The 18,047-nt window shown below is 38.1% G+C and overlaps 2 protein-coding genes and 2 non-coding genes across 4 annotated transcripts; 2 read left to right on the top strand and 2 right to left on the bottom strand.

Annotated features, from left to right (window-relative positions):
* Window positions 1-1,307: 1,307 nt before the first annotated feature.
* LOC101314115 (protein GLUTAMINE DUMPER 1-like) lies at window positions 1,308-1,622 on the bottom strand. Its single transcript, XM_004305996.1, has one exon. The coding sequence runs from the start codon at window positions 1,620-1,622 to the stop codon at window positions 1,308-1,310; it is 315 nt and encodes a 104-aa protein (XP_004306044.1).
* Window positions 1,623-3,607: 1,985 nt separating this feature from the next.
* Window positions 3,608-4,899, top strand: LOC101302960. Its single transcript, XR_185042.1, has 2 exons — window positions 3,608-4,335; window positions 4,476-4,899. It is a non-coding gene; the product is annotated as an uncharacterized LOC101302960 (transcript).
* A 1,141-nt stretch (window positions 4,900-6,040) lies between these two features.
* On the bottom strand, window positions 6,041-6,736 carry LOC101302770. Its single transcript, XR_185041.1, has 2 exons — window positions 6,249-6,736; window positions 6,041-6,119 (listed from the first exon to the last, which is right to left on the bottom strand). It is a non-coding gene; the product is annotated as an uncharacterized LOC101302770 (transcript).
* Window positions 6,737-14,975: 8,239 nt separating this feature from the next.
* Window positions 14,976-15,518, top strand: LOC101313828. The gene has a single exon (XM_004305995.1). It carries the CDS (start codon window positions 14,976-14,978, stop codon window positions 15,516-15,518), a length of 543 nt encoding a protein of 180 aa, XP_004306043.1.
* Window positions 15,519-18,047: the final 2,529 nt, after the last annotated feature.

Below are 18,047 nucleotides of genomic sequence, written 5' to 3'. Positions count from 1 at the left end.
AGATTTCATGCATGTATATTGCACTGTTGGCAAAACATTAAACCCACGCTATTAAACTGTATATAGATTTTGCGGCGCCATGTATGATCATTATCAAGAGGGAACACTAAATCGACAATGAAACAAAGTTAGTCAATTTATGTTGATCATCAAGTATCAATTTCCATGAGAAACTTAATGAAAATTGTGGACAAAAAAGACAGTAGAAAATTGGAGAGATCGATCATCATCATTTCATTTCACATCTATGGTCACCCTCCCACTAGAACCTCTGTAGATTTTAGTACTTGACAACGTACGTGCCGATACATTTCCTAGAAGCCACGTCTCTGTTAATAACCTGGGATTTTACTAATTTTGCATTAATAATTCAATACAAATCACTAGTGTCAAACTTAGTTGGCTTAATAAGGTGATTAAGTAACGTATCCAAAGACTGCAGTTGGTGATGAACTGATGATTATTACTAGGACTTGTAGAAGACTCTTACAGACTGCAGTTTTCAACTTCTAAATAAGTCAGCTTCTTTTCAAATTATATGAACTTATTCCTCAATTAGTCTTCATATTTATCCCCTTAAGTGTGGTGGTTGGAGTAAGTGGCGCAAATGGCTGTTTTGGTGAAAAGCTTGCAAATATTAAATCTGAATTATTGAAGTTCATGAAGCTTGTCATGATATAGAAGAAACATTCCTTTGATTATGATACATACCAGCTAATGTCATAATTTATTTATTTATTTATTTTTTGTGGGGGTCCTGTGGTAGCTCTCTGGTTTACAAAAGGTGAAATATATCAACTTTTACAAAAAAAAAAAAAAAAAAAAAAAAAGGTGACATATATCAACAATGATGATGGTGAACCTAAATTTTAACTTGCTTCCCAGTTAAGACTATGCTCTTAAGAGTTTGCTTGGCCTAAAGATTACAACATCATCGTAATATATCCAACCAGAACCAGAAAAAGAAAGGGATCGAGACAAGTTTTAATACTATGATGGATGGAATTGGAGCTTTGCATTGTAGGGTTCGAGATTTAAAACAATAATTAATTAGATCTAAGGTTTGCTAGATCCAAATTAAAGACTGGCTTGAAAGGAATATAAATTTGTTATAATTTAGATCCATAAGCAACACAATATATAACAATAGATCTTGAAGATGTTAACGCTCTCTTCAATCTGATCACATATTCTCGATGATCAAAAAGAATTATAAGCACCCAATTTAGAACAGGCAGAGAAACTAGCTATAGGACCAGAACTGAAGCAAGAAGATGATGAATAATTCACTCAATTCAGAGATTTGATCAGCTTGGTAAACTAGTAGAGGAAGAGATGGGGTTTGCCAAGTATGTCGGCGTTTTCTCTCCGGCCATTATCACAAGAATCTTGGGCTCCGACTCTGCACCCTCTATGTCATCCATTCCCCGTGACGTTGGTTTTCCATCTTCACCACCCGAACTTGTTGAGGTTTTACGATAAGAGCAAACCAGAAGCAGCAATGCAACTGCGACGAGTCCCAACATGAGTGCTATGCCGCCGAAGAGGTATGGTATCGGAGATCTCCAGTTGCTGAAAACAGCGTCACCGGAAGAAGCAGCCGAGCTCGTGGAGTTCGCCATTAAAGACCTCATTGCTAAAATCACTGTAGTAGTACACACTAGTACTTGTAAAGCTAGCTAGCTGATGTTGCCAATGCTTTGAAGTATGCATTTTAATCATTTAGAAGCTTAGCATTATATAGTTCCCCTCTGCACAGTGAACTTGAGGATCAGAACAAAGAAAATTGTGAATTGTGCTTGATGAAGTTACAACTATGGCCTTAAAGTAATGATATGCTATTTGTCTTCTACTTGTTCATTTGGTGATCGACTGTTATGGAAGTTTCTTGGTATTCAACTATTCATGGGGTTCCGCAGGGTGCATGATATTCTTGCTAGCTATTTCAAAATAGTTTGACCTCTCAACTAACTGTTCAAAACTCGGATCCGATTCTCTCCTAACAACTGTCTCCTAATACTTCCTAATAAGTCAATCATGACCTTTCATTTTAGACCAACGGTCAAGATCACTCAAACTTATTTTCACAACTACTCAACTCATCTCTCTCCCCCTCAAAATCTCGTATGGTCTCTCAGAAAGACAAATAAAAATAATTCTTTTCCATCGCTCTATCTCTCTTCCCGTTCTCGAATTTATGTCTCTCTCCGCCGGTCAACCGCCGGCGTCGGACTCCTCCGCGGAGGCACCGGCACGGCCTCTCTCAAGCTAAATATACTTGCCTAGTAACTCATATCAGTCATATAAGTAAACATGGATGAACTTACAGTGTGGCCCCAACGATCTGTGTAGTTAAGATTAGCACCATTATGAAGAAGTAGAATAAAAATTTCGGTGCAGCCTTCACACGATACCAAATGAAGAGTTGTTCTCTTGTCATAGTTCACAAGATTCGGATCCACGCCTTTCTCCAACTCTTGCAACACCCCTGCTTTATCACCCTTACTCAAACAATATAACAGCCTGTATGGACCTACTGGGGTAATCCTGTTAGGCTTCTGCATGATTCACACCAAGTTAAAGTCTTCAACTTTTCGCTTCTAAAATTGCACAGCAAAATCATTTGTTCTTAACTTCTTATACATGTTGCTTCTTAAATGGTCATGAACGTCACGATACATTCATCTCTTAAGCTCAGGGTATCTGTTGTAGTCCATTAATCAATTCTTTTACTTGTTGATGTTTAATCTGATGACTATGGAAACATTGCTAGGAGATGATCATATATATGAATTAATTTGGTGATGAGGAAATGGGCAGGAAGAACATCGTCTAAACAAATGCTGCTACATTGCTAGTCTGGTGCCTTCTTTTCGGTTCACCACCTGCAACATGCCAGTAATGTATCAGAAATTAGAGAAAATGAAGACAAGAAGTACAAAACATTTGATCATGACGAGTAAGAGCCCTTTTATAAGCCGCAACTGTGAGTAACATACAGACAAACATTAATATAGATATTAGAAATTCTTAGGGATGTGTAGGCGCCAGAGAGAGGCCATGCCGGCGCCTCCGTGGAGGAGTCTGACGCCGGCGGTTGACCGGCAGAGAGAGGCAGAAATTACGGGAAGGGGGAAGAGAGAGAGAGAGCGATGGAAAAGAAATTTTTTTCTTTCTGAGTGACGATACGAGATTTTGAGAGAGAGAGAGAGAGATGGGTTGAGTAGTTGTGAAAAACTGAAAATTGGTTTTGAGATAGATTTGAGTGATCTTGGCCGTAGGTCTAAAATGAAAGGTCATGATTGACTTATTAGGAAGTATTAAGAGACAATTGTTAGGAGAGAATCCGGATCCTCAAAACTCTATATACATATGTTGGCAAAAGCTGGACTACGTGCTTTGTACCGTACGCCAGACGGATCCGTTAACGGAAGGGCAGTTGTGTAAATTCTAGTCATCACGGTAACTGGCTGATTTCACTGTTGTACTGAGGGATAGAAAAGAGACTTGGCCCGAGATCAATTCAGCGTCTCAAGCCTTCGTCAACTATTTCAATACAGTTCGAAGTTATAGTCTGGATCTAGAATCCGATAACGCAGAGATATTGCATACGTTACTCGTTGTCGAGAGAGAAGAGTCGAATCATTTCGAAAGTATTCAAAGATAACGACGAAGCTCATTGCGGGGAGGTCAGAGTCGAATCTAATCTGGTAGCCATCGCCGGAAACCCAATACAGTCCGCTTCAGGTTCATTCTCTTTCTAATTATTAGAATTGCGCCACTGATCGCCCGCCCTTATCGCCCCATTCCTCATCAACGGTTTACCTGTGGAATACTAAACTGCTGCGTGCGTATATGTTCGAATTGGTATTGCGAACCTTGCTTCCCTAAGGAAATAGGTTAGGTAGTGAAAAAGGGTATAGATTATATATAGGTACCCAACTATCTGAATGTGAGGACCCCATAACTAATCCTTCAGTTAACTTGCTTCCCTAAGGAAATAGGTTAGGTAGTGAAAAAGGGTATAGATTATAGGTACCAGCAGTGCTCCAAGAGTGTTTCAGCACCTGCAAATGAATAATGAATTTGATCTTCTCTCTCAACACTGGCGCCGGCTTGGCTCTCTACATCGTCTCATCATCATTCCCTTCATCGGTAACCTTCTTCATTCTACACACTCATTCGATCCCCTTTCTATTTTTGTAACCTTCTTCATTCTACACACTCTTTTGATCCCCTTTCTATTTTTGTAATCTTGCTCACCATCTGTTTAATGAAATGCGTCCGAGAACCTCTTTTTTTTTTTTAATGATCAGTTGAATTGAATATGGTAAGGTTTGCAATTTTTTTATTTTTTATTTTTTTAAACTTTTTATTAAATAACTCACACATCCTACATATGTCAATGAGATTTGAACCCATGACGTCAAAGTGGTTAGTTAACCACCTTAACTAACCACCCTACATATGATAAGGTTTGCAATTTTGATTAACATGAACAACTCTACATTGAACACTGAAATGGTTTATGTATAGTGCTTGCTGTTCCATTTGGTGTAGGGTAAATTTTGTGGAATTTCCAGAGTTGATAGAGATTGATTTGTTTTGAATCTATTTTAAGGAAGTCTGTTGGATTTTGGTACTATTCAATTTGAGATGAGTAGTTAGTTCCTTGATTGTTTTGTAACTCAATTTTGAGTTATGCAGCTTATTCGTTCCATATTTCATTTTTCTCGCTTAATGTGTTTTAAAGCTGAAGATTGACCGGAAGTTATGGTTTATTGTTTTGTTATGAAATGGAATGGAATGGTGCAGCAGTTCCAACGGTGGAGGCTGGAGCAGAGCTAGTGCTCATGGACCAGTTGATGGCTGAATATGCCCAATGACTCTTTTTGTGTAATATATCAGAATGCCTTTGTAATTGAAAACATGGCCTGGAAGCATTTCATAGTGCTAGTTTACTGTAATATCAGAGTTGCGTTGTACCATTCTAACACAAAGCCATCCAAAATTAATGAGAGGGATCCTTATTCAGTAAAATATATCCGCAGAAAAGAATTTCAAGTTGTTAGCCTGATCGGCACTGCAGCATTACAAAACCAAACTTGTTTGCATTATGGAAACGTGTATACTCACATATAAGTATATAACTTGTATGCATTACGTTCGAACCCAAATAAACAGGTCTGCTTATAGTTGCAGGTATGAGTATATTGCCAAGTTCAATACATTGGCATTAACCATCGTGAAACTAATAACAATGTTCATTTAGCTCAGTTAGATGCAAAGAAAAATCAGTAAACAGAAACACAAAACTACATGTAATGCAGACTGATCAATTCAAATAAGCATGATGGAAACAATTATCAGAGATTCTCAGACTCATTTCATCAACAACTGGTGCTCACAATTCCTATTCACATAACATACACAAGTAACACCACCAGTTCTGGTTGGCAACATCATTGATTATCAGTATTAGACAGATCGGGATTTCTAATGCATGCCTCTGATTGTTTCTTAGAAAGTTACAGCATTGATGTCACTTTCTTGTTTGTTATGTACGAATTTTGGTAAGGAAAGGCATGTTTCGAAAGGAGGACGTGGTTTCCACAGTGGCATATATATGTGAAAGCTATAGGACGACAATAACTTATGAGAATGGCAAGACAAACAATTGTGATTTCAAAATTTCTCACGCTCATTCAACTACTCAATTCATGTACCATACGATAGACCTATTCATCACTTATTTGCTTCATTCAACTACTCAATTCATGTACCATACGATAGACCTATTCATCACTTATTTGCTTCAGCATTTTGCAGCATCTTATCATAGCACTGCCTCTTCTTTCAACATAATTTTTTTTGCAGATGGAGTGAAATCTGTGAGTCCTCCTCTTGTCTGCTATATATCAAATAAAGGATGTGGGAGTGTGGAAATACAGAGCTCTAATGATGGACCAACTGTTATACAGAGCTCCAAATCTGTGAGAGCTCCAATTTCTGTGTTGTCCTTCCCTCCATTAACATATATCTGCAGAAAGGGATTTACTTTCAAAGCTGATTGCCTCTGCAGCATTCAAGACCCCAAGTGAATCCTTCCCTCCATTAAACTAGTCAGCCATTACATGTGATTATTCAATACCAAGTACTTATAGTAGATTCATTACAAATTCAACAAGTTTTAAACCCAACTAACAGTTAAGTTCAAGTAAAGCATAAGAAAGGGAAGAGGTTCTCACATGCATTTCATCAAACAGGTGATGAGCATCCTTTTCAGTTTGACAAATGCATACAACGAGCGCCTCTTAGGCCATGCTAATCTTCTCTGTATCGTTCCACTTTTATCGGATGTCCCGAAGGAGAAGCTCTACTTCCATAGTCGGTTGTTAATCAAATCTCAAAAAATGTAACTAATTTGGATTAGAACTCTTACTCCAGGAGGGAATGCGCAGGATCTGGTTGCTTGTAGTTTCCAGCTTCAACCCATTCATCGATTTCAAGCTCGTGAGCAAAAACGCCTCTTTCGTATCCGAAAATGTGCACCACGCTCTACTCCACCTTCAACCCGTTCTTCAGTAAATCGATTTCAAACGTTTTGAACATCTCCGCCTAATTGTGCAGGATGCTTTACTTGCCACTAATTCACCCCCTCGACGGCGGAGATGTGGCTGCTCTGTGCAGATCTCTTCCCCCCTCCGCTCACCGGCGATTCCATAAAACCCCTTCGCTTTTTACCATACGGCGTCGATGACGACGGAAACGAGCGTCCTCTAAGAAATCTCATCGATGTCTCTCAGATTTTGTCTCCGCCGATGAAAAGTCAACTAGTGTTCGTTCCCACTAATGGCGTACTGTACTACGGCGTAGTCCGGCGCTTTCCACATATGTTTTATTAGTTTACTTAATGCAGTGGTCAAATTCTCTAATATGTTAATGACCTAATCATATTTAACGACACTAAGATTACAATTTATTTACACGTCATACATACAAGAATTTACACAGTTTAACATGCATGTTTAAGTTTGACCATATTTGATAATATATCCGGTAAATTACTGTGACAACCTGTATTTTTAAAATAAGATATAGTGAATATTATTTATTTTTACTCGGTAATTTTTTTTTTGTATTTATAAATATGGGTATATTAGTTTGTAAATTTATATATATATATATATTTAATTATGTGAGAATAAAAGATATATTTAAACCAGCCCATTAGTTATATTATTAACCAACCCAATAATTTTTTAGACCCAAGCCCAGTTTAAAAAAAAAAGCCCAAGACACCAGATCACTTATACTTGTGGAAGGACGACATATGCGTGTGTTCGACTCTCTTCATTCTCTGCTAGTTCATCGCCATCCTCTGCTCCCTCCATGGTCGTCTTCCTCATTCTCCTACTCTTCACAAGCACCACCCCACCTAGGCTAGAAGATTAGACCCAATCCTAATGATAAGATTGAGTTATCTAAGAAGTTAGAGGTGTCAATGTTATAGGAGAAGCCTTGGAGATTCAGTTACCATAAACAGGAGATGGCGATTCCTATCGAGGTGACATCCGATCTCATCCTATCTAGAATTGAATTTTGACCTGTTTGAGTTTATTATCTTTGAGGTTTAGGAAAAGAAAAGGGGTGAGGGGAGGAATTTTGAGTTTAAAGAGGAATCTGAAAAACATAGTTCTGAATTGAGGTAAGGGGATCTCGGGAACCTCTGTTAATTTATTGTATTTTGTTTGTTGGTATTCTTTGTTTGTTGTTTGCTGTTTTGAAACTATGTGTAATTGATGTGTTTCTGGCTAATGTGTTGTTATATATGATGTTGTTTATGAAACTTGATTGTAGAATTATTAATCAGGTGTTATTGGTGATATGTTCTTAGTTAATCAACATGTTCATGAATATAAAATTGAGGCAGGAGTTTGATGAAATTGGGAATGAGATTTTTTTTGAGAGAATGTTTTTGTGTAGTTGAGCTTAATTCGTATGGACCATAATTCGTAGGGACCAAGTATCAGGTGGGCTAATATGGCTGTACGATTTTGGTGATCGAGATTAAGCAAGAGGACTAACAAAAAAGGAATCATGGTTTGGGTGAGGGGATTAATATTGAAGGGATTATTGCATTCATGTATTGTTATGGTTGACATCTGTTGTTTAAAGAGGACTAGCCTCCTACTGAGCGTTGCTCACCCTTAAGAAAATATTGTGCAGGTATTGAACATGAAGTTTAGGTTTCTCTCTTGAAGAGCTTTATGCATGATGTGATGAAGTGTGTGGATTATCTCTCTAATTTTTTGTCTAGAATAAGAGAAAAAGGCTACCGGCTTGTGATTTTGCCTTTGAAGCTGATGTTTTAATTTTAGTTGGAATGAGGAACTATGAAGCAAGTTTGTATTGTAATCTATGACATCTTTGTTGAATTGGTTATGCCCTTATTGATTCCAAGTTCTTCAAATTGGTTCATTATTTTTCAGCTTTAATATTTAGAAAACTGAGATTCTGCATCAGTTAGCTTTCGTCTGAAAACCGTACAGTTTTGTTTGGAATTTGAAGTTGGTTTCTTCATAAGAGTTGTAGTATACATCTTAAGGTTCATTCCAGAATTTGAATCACTTGAAAATGATCTTTCTAGATTAAGTTATGATTTTTTAAAGTTTAAGGCCTGCATCAGGAAATTCTGCAGATCAGTATTTCTGAGATTTTGGACCAGTTACTTTCTTTCGAAAAACTGTACAGATTGGTTAGTTGTTTGAACTTGGTGTCTTCATGAAAGTTAGAGTAGAGACCTTAATGATCGTTGCAGAACTGGAATCTCTTGAAAATAAGTTTTCTAGAATTAGTTATGATTTTCCAAAGTTACAGGCCTGCTGCATATTTTTCTGAAAGTCTCAAAATTATCCTTGGTTTGTTTTTCCATCCTATTTTTATTTTCCAGTCACACCTACAACTTAAAAGAAAAGAAGGAAAAAAAAAAGTTGGGGTGTGACAATTACCGATTGCCAGTTTTGTTTTCCGTCATTCATCCCTTAATAATATGGTACATCCAACAAATTATTGTTTGACATGTACGTAGTTGTTTATCCAAGTCTCGTTCCTAGCTAGAGGTTAAAACTTCTTGACAAATTAATCGGCAGATAGCAAGAATGTTGTGGAGATTGAGAGGATGTATAAGTTTTGATTAAATGGTTAGATCGACCTGGTGATATTGGTCTAAATATTGCCGTTCACTACTCTGCATATATTATCATCACCAGCATCCTGCAACATCTGCAAACTCCAAGATAATGCATAAAACTAATGATAGGGAGATGCATGTACGTGGTTTGATAATGAAACATATATAGCTGCTTCAATACTGATGTGTGCTCCATAAAAAAAATACTGATGTGTCTGCAAATTCAATTTCACATACCTTCTGTGATATCAGCAGAGACAATTTCGATTTACAGTTCATTGTTTTCTTAGCAAATGAAACAGGAATAACTAAAACACAAACATGCATACAAGCACTTCAACGTAAATCAATCCTCTTTGGTTCGCACCATATATCAATCCAGCCTCGGAGGAACAAGAGGATTTGCTTCTCGTTCTGGTAGCCTAGGGACTGGTGTAGGCCACCACGGTACCGCAACTGTGAAGTAGTCATGACCCGAACAGTGATTTTCAAATATCTTCAGACACTTTCCGGTTAAAATGTTGCACATGAAAATGTCTCCATGTGTATCAATATCAACATCCTTGAGGACAAGCAGATACAAGATACCTTCACCTTCATTACCGTCATTATTCGGATCGAAACCCACAATATCCACAAAGGAATTATCATCTGGAATTATGTCTAAGACCAGTGGATAAATCCTCCTCCTTTGTTCCATAAGTAATTTTCCAGATCCACTATGGAATTCTTCATGAAACTCCCAAGCATGAACAGCATGTGTACCATAACTATAGTCGCCTATCTGCAGACACCCTTTATACAAACCTAGGAATTTAGGTAACGAACGCGTGCACCGATCAATTTTAGTGAAAAGAATTTCATAGTGATCACTATCCTCACCATCAACCGTACTGCTACTAGCACCAGTCCTGTTATCCATCATGAATGGGTTCAGTCCAATAAGGAAGTCGCCACTGTCACTCAACCAATACAGCACTCCATTGTGAGCAAAACTAAACCTGTGATTGACATCATACGAATTAAACCTTGATGGAGATGAGACTATTGACTCTCTCCATACACCAGTCTCAGAAGAGAAGATCTGCACTTTGAATTCACACGAAGGCGGCATATGCATCTCTGATACACGTTGAAAAATAATTCTTATAACCCTGCACCTACACTCAGCATTAATCTGGATGTCATGTCCTCCCAGATCATTTTTCTTACACTTATAGTAGGGAAGGTCACATAAGATTCCCACTCCTGTCACCTCAGTGACTAGAGGAGGGGGAGGAAGAGGAACACATTCGAATGTGTATGGATTGCAGATGTAGTAATCACGTTGATAATACCGGCTCGCACAACACAAAACCAAGTCGTTATAAGAACCTACCACAACCGGCTCTTCTTTCAAATGGTGCAAATTCATGAGTCTTCTGAACAAAGGAGTTAATGCCTTAAACGACGATGACATCCTAGCAAGGAATTCCTCCCCTTGGCAGTTTATCAAAGTACTGGTCATGAATGTTTGCTTAGCATCACTTTGGATACACAGAAACCGGCGAATAAAAGAAGGATCAGACATGAAACTACACCAATGCTTGGACACACACTGGCATCGAGCAATGTATTTATAGCAAGGAAGTCGGCTAAGGATTTCAACCAATACAGCATCAGGCAGATCACCAATGTTGGTGTTCTTCAATCTTGATGATGGCCTTGTTATCTCTACCATGGGCTAGCTGAACATGCATAACAGTATATGGGGTGAGAGTACTGGACCTTTTGCTCTTTGGGAATAAAATGAAAATTAAAAGGCCAGTCACCCTGAGTTCGAAATCTCTCGCACCAAGAAAAGATTTTACCTAAAGAAGTTGCAATGCAGATCAGGTAAACGCAGAAGCAAGAATCTTTGTTGGGATATCTAGCTGCAGATACGTCTCTGAGCGTTGATCTTGAATCTCAACTACACCAGCAACCTGAAACAGACGAATAAGCAAATCTCTAAAACAGACCTTTAACTATCATCGACCTCTCGCTTTCTCTCTACACTGCGAAACCAAGCGGATCGGATCTTCTATTTAACCATTCTAAGTTTGACTGTATCGATTATACTTGTTCCGTAGTTTACTAACTGCTACAAGCTTATTTCGTGCAGATTCGTACGGACTCATAAAATCGCTCGAATTAAACAGATTTCGAAAAGGTAAAAAATGCATCTATCACTTCTATACTCCCACTATCCATGTCTCTTTTCCATCATTATTTCTCTATAATTTTTTTCTTAAATTAATAATGTCATTAATTTGTCTATTGCCAGAAGAGGCTTACGTCAAATGCTTTATTACAACCAAATTAAACATATACGGCACATGTCCTTACACATGACATGTAACCCGCATTTTAAACGCGTTCATATTATAACCGGTCGCACATATTAAATCTGAATTATTGAAGCTATAATTCATGAAGCTTGTCAGGATATAGAAGAAATATTTCTCTGATTATGACATAATAGCCTTAACTTCTGCATATTTATACGGAATCACGATCACGATCACCTAAAAATAAGCGTGAGCAATTAATAAGTTTATTGTATTATACAGTTATTCGTCCTAATCAACTAATAATTTTTATGATTATCTATTTATTTAATTTTTTTTATTTTTATTTTGTTTTTACTATAACAACCCTTGATTTTTCTTTCGAATTCGAATTGCAAGGATGATATGCCGCCACGTCAGGGCCGGACCTGACATTTTAAAGACTTCATGGCCTATCTCCCTCTCTCTCATCAAATCGTCAGGTTCTCTCTATCTACTCTGTAGTAGTGCTTTGATATTGCGTTGTGAATTGATTTGATATTGTGTTTTCAATTTCCATTGATTAGTTTTTCTTGATTTAACGTTCACAACATCAATTGGTTTCAATTATGTTTTCCTGAACCTAAATCATGTTTATCTTATAGCTAGAAATTGTCCATTTTGCTCTAGATTACATGTGCACTGAAATATACTAATGCAGTTCATAAATGACACGACCCACCCCAAATTTCACCCTGAAACCCAGAGTAAGTCGTGCGGGGACCACCTTCAAGGAAAATTTACCGAAAAATTGGCATAACCTCCCTTGAAAATGGACAACCCTTCCTAATAATACATGCAAACACTTCTGAAAATTTAAATCCAACCTTAAATTCCTGGAGCCTCCGTGCTCCCCAAATCACAACACCACCCAAATTATTTACTAATCTAAACAAATCTCATATCCAACCATTTATAGGTTCAGAGCAACTCTAACAGGAAGAAAGGAAACATAATAAATTAACAAGCGGAAGCTATATGATGACTATGCTTCATCTCCATGTACGCCCGACCTTGACTAAGCTAACCTGCAAGCTGGACATTTTTAAAACGAAGGGCCCAGGGGAAAACATTTGAAACACGTTAGAGTGAGTGGACAAAAATAAATTAACGCATAAAAATATTTATGTTTCCCCAAATCAATTTCCAAGGAAAATCGAATGCATGCTGCAAGCGATAAAACTTTTATCTCATAAATATCGAGCTTCTCAGGCTCTATAATATATGTATATATTTACACACGTCCATACTCCCTATATAAATTCATGGGTCTATATAGGGCTACTACGCTCGCGTCCAACGCTCACGTCACGCCTTAATACGGTGCTACACTACGCCATTAAGGTGGATAGACGGGTGTATAAATATGTGTCCATACCCCCTATATGAATTAGACACTCATATAGAGCTACTTCGCTCGCGTCCAACGCTCACGTCACACCATAATGCGGCTATATGCTAGGCCATTAAGGTGGACAGACACATAGGGCTAGCTAGCATTTTTATGCATACTCTCTTCATAAATACATATTTATATCACCGAAAATCCCATTTTCGGTAACTCTCCAAGAAAAATAAATCGTCAAAATCAAAATGACGTCAAAATGCTCCAACAATTTAAATGTTCAACCAAAACCATAGCATGCATATTATTCAAAACCAAAAGTCCACTCACAACTCTAGGCATAAGCCCGACGAAATCCAAATCGCCACTCTAGAGAGGTTTCCTCGAACCCTGGCACAAATATAAAATTAATTTCCCAACTAAAATCCAATATTTAAACAAAATAGGCAAGATTAACCGAGAGCCATACTCACGCTCATCATTGCTAACTTCGATACGGTCCACACCTCAACACTAAAACCAGCAACCTTAACTACACCCTTCCACAGATTATACGACTTTAATCCAACGGCCGGATTCTATCCTATTAATCCGCCAAAATCACCAAACTTCGGAAATTCACAAACCTAACCAAAACTCATCCAAAAATTCCATAATTTACATCAATATACTCCCCTTAATATTCCACATTTAAAACTATACAAAACTCCCAAATAGCGGCGGCGGCCGGAGGCCGATTCCTACGACCTCCAATGCTCACCAAATTTAAACAGCAGCTTCCTCTCAACCTACTCTACAACTTTCTTAACTAGCACAACACCCAATTCCAAGCCTAACAATGCCAATCGAACGAAAACAACACAAAAAGCCCTAGAGCTTCCACTCACCGGTTCTCCTTACCTAGACCACGAGAGGGCGTGCTCTTTGGAGGGGTTGCTGCATGGGAGGAGAGCTTTCTTTTGAGCCAAGAATCACCGGCTTTGGTGGCCGGAGGAGGGAGTTCCGGCGACCGGAAGTTCTGGGCAGTCAAACCTTTCGGGTGGCACCGCTCTCTCACGGTGGCGCTAGGGCTCCTCTCACCGGTCCAGGGAGGTTGTTGGGTTGGAAGTCGACCGAACGGGACCGGTGCGGCGGCGGTTGGTGGCCGGACTGCGGCAGACGAGCGGCCGGAAGCTTCGACTGCGGGAAAACTCGGTGATGAGGCCGGGAGGGAGAGAAGAAGAGAGAGGGAAAAGAAATGGCATGGGTGTTTGGGCCTCACACCCACCCAGTCCAACACCATATAACAACCCACTCCAAAATAAAACACCCCGAAAAAATATTACCCGAATAAAAATTACCTTTTACTAGTTAAAATTTACCATTTTTACCGTCGTCGTATTTTCCTCCTACGAATAATCCTCCGCACATAACCGTCCCCGAAACCCCTTTAGGGACCAATTAAAACTATAACCTCAATGATGGAGACGGTAAAATTCTTATTATAACCAAGCTAGTAAATAAGATAAAAATTTACGGGTCGGGATGTGACAATAAAAGTTACTCATACTGTTTAGGAAATGAACTCAACAGTGAGAATTCTGTGTTGATTGTGTTTGTTTAACAAATCTTTGTGTAATCACCTTGTTTTGCTCTTTTTTTTTTTTTATTACATTTAGTATGTTTTCGTAACTGTTATAGTGTTTTTACCATTATGTGATAGTAGCTTTCTCGCACTATGCTAGTACGTACCTTCATATTCGACGTTTATTGTTTTTCCTATATTATGAATTTGCAGTGACATAGCCATGGATGCACAACCATATGCGAGGTGCACATATATGGATGAGACTTTTATGTTCTTTCTGGATATCAAACATTCATTCAGTGATATAGTGAGCGAGGTTTGTTTGGGTTTCAAGTCTTTGAAACATGGATTGTTTGACTTGATGTATCCTTTTCTTAGGTATAAAAGCTATGTTTTATCGAATGATGTGGATTTAATATGGTGAAATAGTGAATAGCATTGCCGAATCATTTAATAGTTGGTGTGGCCCTTTGCGTGAACTTTTTGTTTTTGATTTTCTTGAAGGTTTGAGGGTTTAAGGTCATGGAGAACATGGCTGAGAGGAAGGTTGAGTGCAAAAAGTGGAACACTGTGTTGTGTCCTCCAACGGAGGCTTTGTTGAAGAAATTTATGGACATGTGGTGTCATTGGTCAGTTAGCATGTCCAGTGAGACTCTTTTGGAGATTCATGTTGAAAAATCGGTCGCCATTGATCTTGAGAACGGAACTTGTTCTTGCCATCAGTGGCAAATCAACTCATTCCCATGTTCACACGCTCTTGCTGCCATCCAGAAAGTTGGAGATCTACATGTGTATGCATACATCGAGTACTTTCACACTTGCCAAAGCTACATTGAGGCGTACACGCATGGTATTCAACCAATACCTAATATTGACAAGTTCTATGTGGATGCAGCAACTTCATCTGTAGTTGTGCAGCCTCCCTTGGTTAGGAGGCCATCCGGTCGACCAAAATCGATTTGGATGAAGTTTGTTGCAGAAGGTGGGAAGAGGAGAGCAATCAAGTGTGGTCGGTATGGTCAGTTGGGGCGTCACAACAAGGCAACATGCACAACACCACTCTGAAGCCCTGAGCATATGGAGTATATTTTACAACATAAGTAGTATATTTTGGTTACAGATGTAGTAGCTTTTATTTGTATTGGCAGTAGCTTTTGATTTACATCCAGTAAAGGCATTTGACAACACAAGAAGTAGCATTCTTTGACACAAAGAGTAGATTTGGAGTACATTGGGAGTGGTTTTTACATCCAGTCAAAGATTTTTTATAGTTTCAGTTTGAGTATCTTTTTTAGACATGTTTAGTATCTTTTGATAATTGATATAGTAGCTTTCTACAAGAAATGTACGAAATATGCTTTCCATATTATGGTTCTATTCAAGTCGCACAATATAAAAGTCAAGTGTGCAAATCCGGTTTTAACTTCATAACAAACCTGAAATGGACATTCAAATAAAAAAAAAATACAAATACAAGAAAGCTACTACCAAAGTACAAGAAAACTACTACCAAGGAACAAGAAAGCTACTATTAAGGAAGAAGAAAACTACTACTACAAAAATTCCAAAAAAAAACAAAGGATAAGATACATTAACACAACAAAGACATAGTATCACAAGAAAGCCTTTCATATTTCACAGTATCACAGCAACTACACAATAGCCTTTCACAAAATCTACTACCAATGAAACAAAAAGCCACAACCAAGGATACGAAAAGATACTACAAATCAAAAAATACAAAGTTGTTCAAATAATCTTGCTGCTTCTTGTTCTGCCCTTTGGATAATCAAAGTCTTTTGCCTGCAGTAGTCTTCCTTTTCTTATTCTTGATTCGATCAACCATTGAAGTTCTCTTAACATCCTTCTTCCTTTTCTTGTTCTTCTTCTCTTTAACAGGTTCCTCATTAACTGGTTCATCCTCCTCATTAATTGCTTCCTTCTCATTAACTAGTTTCTCCTCCTCATTAGTTGCTTCCTTTTCTGTATGCCTCATCCATTGTGACATAAAATGGGTGTAAACTTGCTATATACTGTGTCTTTCTGTTACTCTCTTCCTCCTCAATAGTTTTAGCCATTATAACCTGAGCAACTATCAATAAAACATGAGACATGTTAAGGAATAGGAAAACTACTACATATAGATACAAAAGCTACTACACAATACCACAAAAGTTACTACAAAATACCACAAAAGCTATTGCCAATGAAGTAGAAAGCTACTCCCAAAGATTATAAAAAACCTACTATCACCAAAGCTACTACAAAATACCACAAAAGCTACTACAAAATACCACAAAAGCTACTACCAATGAAGTAGAAAGCTACTCCCAAAGATTATAAAACCTACTACTACCAAGTATCAAAGCTATTATACAATACCACAAAAGCTACTACAAAATACCACAAAAGCTACTCCCAAAGATTATAAAAAGACCTACTACCACCAAAGCTACTACACAATACTACAAAAGCTACTACACAATACCACAAAAGCTACTGCCAATGAAGTAGAAAAGGGATGAGAGTGTAAACTACTGCCACAAAAGCTACTACACATTTCTTAGCAAATCTAAATCCAGTACAATTCAAATCACCATTCAAACATTAATTCATATAAACTAAGTCTAAAAAGGATCAGAAACTTACATCACAGAAATAGAAACAGATGAGGCCGAGTTCGTTGCGGCGAGTGAGGACGAGGGATGGTGGCTTCGTCGATGATCATTGTGATGGAGGGAGGTGGCGACATCAATGGAGCGAGAGCGGTGGAAGAGAGAGAGAGAGAGAGAGAGAGAGAGTTGCTTTTCGGATGATAATGTGGGTGTGAATTAGGTTACGATGGCAGTCACGTAATTAAGTTGAAAGTTGATACCTAACATGGAAGGATATTTGGGCAGGACTTGGTTGGCCTGGACTTATATGAGTAAAAATATTTAGGTGGACCTATATGAGAGAAAATATCTCCAAATGGACTTATATGTAATTAGCCCTAAAAAAATTTGACAGAGGCCCGCCGAAGACCGATAGTTTGAGACGGCTGCCTCGGAGCGCACCCCTTAGGTGCATCTATTTCTAGCGCATGTTCTAGTCCTTTTTCTAAAATTAAGTGTTTTAGTGATGTGTCAAAATGCGAACGAAATGAAACATAATGTACAAAAATGTAAATTCTCAATGGTTACGTATGAAAGCGAAAGAAACATCATATTTTGTAATAAAACATTTTTGTTTTTTGTTTTGGCTGAATTTTGTAATAAAACCTTGTCCATATTTGAAAAAGGTTGTACCGTTAATTTGTACATTGAGCAAAAGGTTGAAGGTCACTAAATATAACTGCTCCATAACGTGGGGGACAAACCTGAACACAAGCCGTTGGATGAAAGAGAGGGCCGAGATTAACCCTTTAATAGTACGACATCTTGGGTCATGTCGTTTCTCATACATTGAGGGGTCTTAAACACTAGATAAGTGTAATGCTCTTAGTGTCACTCGAGGTAGAGGTTTTATGTTCCCCTCGATGTCACAAAATCCTATTAATAATAATAAAGGGTCTGTAGCGGTGCCTCTGATATAGGTAAAGCTATACCATTTCCT

This window comes from Fragaria vesca, linkage group LG6 (assembly GCF_000184155.1).
Source record: "Fragaria vesca subsp. vesca linkage group LG6, FraVesHawaii_1.0, whole genome shotgun sequence".
In the NCBI taxonomy this organism is placed as follows: domain Eukaryota; kingdom Viridiplantae; phylum Streptophyta; class Magnoliopsida; order Rosales; family Rosaceae; genus Fragaria; species Fragaria vesca.
The sequence above is the reverse complement of the archived record's forward strand: the minus strand, read 5'-3'. Positions and strand labels throughout refer to the sequence as shown.